The sequence below is a fragment of the Leptonychotes weddellii genome, unplaced genomic scaffold (genome assembly GCF_054177405.1).
Source record: "Leptonychotes weddellii isolate Sample4059 unplaced genomic scaffold, ASM5417740v2 HiC_scaffold_16982, whole genome shotgun sequence".
In the NCBI taxonomy this organism is placed as follows: domain Eukaryota; kingdom Metazoa; phylum Chordata; class Mammalia; order Carnivora; family Phocidae; genus Leptonychotes; species Leptonychotes weddellii.
In genome coordinates, this window is record NW_027753044.1 from 1 (window position 1) to 2,245 (window position 2,245).

General features: G+C 45.4%; 1 protein-coding gene across 1 annotated transcript; it reads right to left on the reverse strand.

Moving 5' to 3' along the window:
• Window positions 1-640: 640 nt before the first annotated feature.
• LOC102741791 (olfactory receptor 10H3-like) lies at window positions 641-1,823 on the reverse strand. The gene has a single exon (XM_006736078.2). The coding sequence runs from the start codon at window positions 1,625-1,627 to the stop codon at window positions 698-700; it is 930 nt and encodes a 309-aa protein (XP_006736141.2). The 5' UTR covers window positions 1,628-1,823; the 3' UTR covers window positions 641-697.
• Between the last annotated feature and the right edge of the window lie 422 nt (window positions 1,824-2,245).

The window sequence follows — 2,245 nt, forward strand, 5'->3', positions numbered from 1 at the left end:
ACTGGAGGAGATTATGTTAAGTGAAATAAGTCAAGCAGAGAAAGTCAATTATCATAGGGTTTCACTTATTTGTGGAACATAAGGAATAGCATGGAGGACATTAGGAGAAGGAAGGGAAAAATGAAGGGGGGGAAATTGGAGGGAGAGATGAACCATGAGAGACTATGGACTCTGAGAAACAAACAGGGTTTTAGAGGGGAGGGGGGAGGGGGGATTGGTTAGTCCCTTGATGGGTATTAAGGAGGGCATGTACTGCATGGAGCACTGGGTGTTATATGAAAACAATGGATCGTGGATCACCACATCAAAAACCAATGATGTATTGTATGGTGACTAACATAACATAATAAAATTTTTTAAAAAGAAGAAGAAGAACCATTAGCATCAGTGCCCAAACACGACCATGTGATGCGCCCCCTGGCGCATAGATAGAAAACACACTCTTAGACAGAGCTAAATGGGATGGACTTCATCACACCGGGTCAAGAACAAGAGATGATGATCACTAGTTGCTATGCAAAAAGGGGGCAAACAAATTGAAGAAAAACAAATTTGTAACATGCATCCAACAACTATGGATGCATCCCACAATACCTATTCAGTATTTTCATACACTGAAACCCTATAAAAGTCCTATGGAAAGAGTCATTATTATCCCCAGCTCAGCTACCCCATTTCCTCACCACCAAACTGGACATCAAGAGCTTAGGGGACTGAATTTCCTCTGGAAGCTTTTCTTTATGGCATTCTTGAGCTCCTTATTCCTGAGGCTGAAAATGATCGGGCTGAGAAACGGGGTGAAGACCGTATAGGTGGTGGCCATCAGTGTGTTACTGTCCATAGAATGGGGGCCCTTGGGCTTGAGGTAGATCATGGAGGCAAAACCGTAGTGCACAATGACCACAGTGAGGTGGGACACACATGTGGAGAAGGTCTTGTGCCTACCCTCAGCTGAAGGGATCCTCAATATGGCAGCCACAATGAAGGCATAGGAGAGGACAATGAGGAATAAACAGCCCATCAGAGCTGTGACACACACCAGGATCACACCCAAGGTGACAGAGGATGTCTCCTTCCCACAGGCCAACTTTAGGAGGGAAAACACATGGCAGCCAAAATGCTGAATCAAGTTCGACCCACAGAAGGTGAGGTGAAAAACTATCAGGGTCACCATCATCCCCATGACTGAGCCACCAGCCCAGGTCCAGGACACTAGACGGGCACAGGTGTGGGTGCTCATGAGCACGTTGTAGCGCAGGGGGTGGCAGATGGCCACATAGCGGTCGTAGCCCATGATCATGAGCAGGAAGGAGTGGGTGAAGCCAAATGTGAAGGAGAAGAACATCTGGCTGGCACAGGCCACAAAGGTGATGGAGCGGTGGCTGGAGAGCATGTCAACCAGCATGCGAGGGGTGATAGCAACAGTGAACAGAATCTCAGAGGTGGACAGGGCACACAGGAAGAGGTACATGGGCGTGTGCAGGCTGCGCTCACTCCACACAGTGGCCATGATGATCAGGTTCCCCAGCAGGGTGAACAGGTACATCAGCAGGTACAGCAGGAAGAAGGCAGGCAGGAGATGCTGTGGGAAGTTGGAAAAGCCCACAAGGATGAATTCAGACACCATGCTATAGTTCTGACCAGCCACAGATGCTGCATCTGCTCAGATCACAGGGAGTGAAGGCGACCAGAATAAAGATCATGAATCTATGTAACAATATACCCTAAAAAATTTACAAAATGGAGGAACTTTAGATGCAGTATGTTAGGATTGGGAAAATGACAAGGATACTCACTGTTTCTGCTGTTCGTTAGCATGGAACTGAAAGCCCTGAGCGGTGCTCTGAGGAAAGAAAAAGAAAGAAGGTATGTGAGGATTTGACAGGAAAAGACAGGCTCGTGCACCCAGAAAAAGCAAAGAGTGAAGTCAGAGCATACCACAGCAAGAGAGAGCACAGAGATGCAGAAGATCCACTTCCAAAAACCAGTATTTCTCATAGAATTACACCAGTAGTAATCATTCAAAATACGAATTTGAAATAAAAAATAAGATACCATTCCAAGAGTGACACAAAGTATAAAGAAACAACTCTCTAACATTTTGGTCTGGCGATTTCTTTACACTCAAGAAAACTTGAGCCTCTAATTGGCTTTTGTTTGGGTGCATTATCACTCTCCATATTCACCATCTTATAAAGTAACACTGAGATTTTCTGACAATATTCAGTTATAGATACATTCAAAA

Coding starts and splice junctions, on each gene's coding strand:
- LOC102741791 (XM_006736078.2), bottom strand. CDS start 1,627: ATGGTGTCTGAATTCATCCTTGTGGGCTTTTCCAACTTCCCACAGCAT.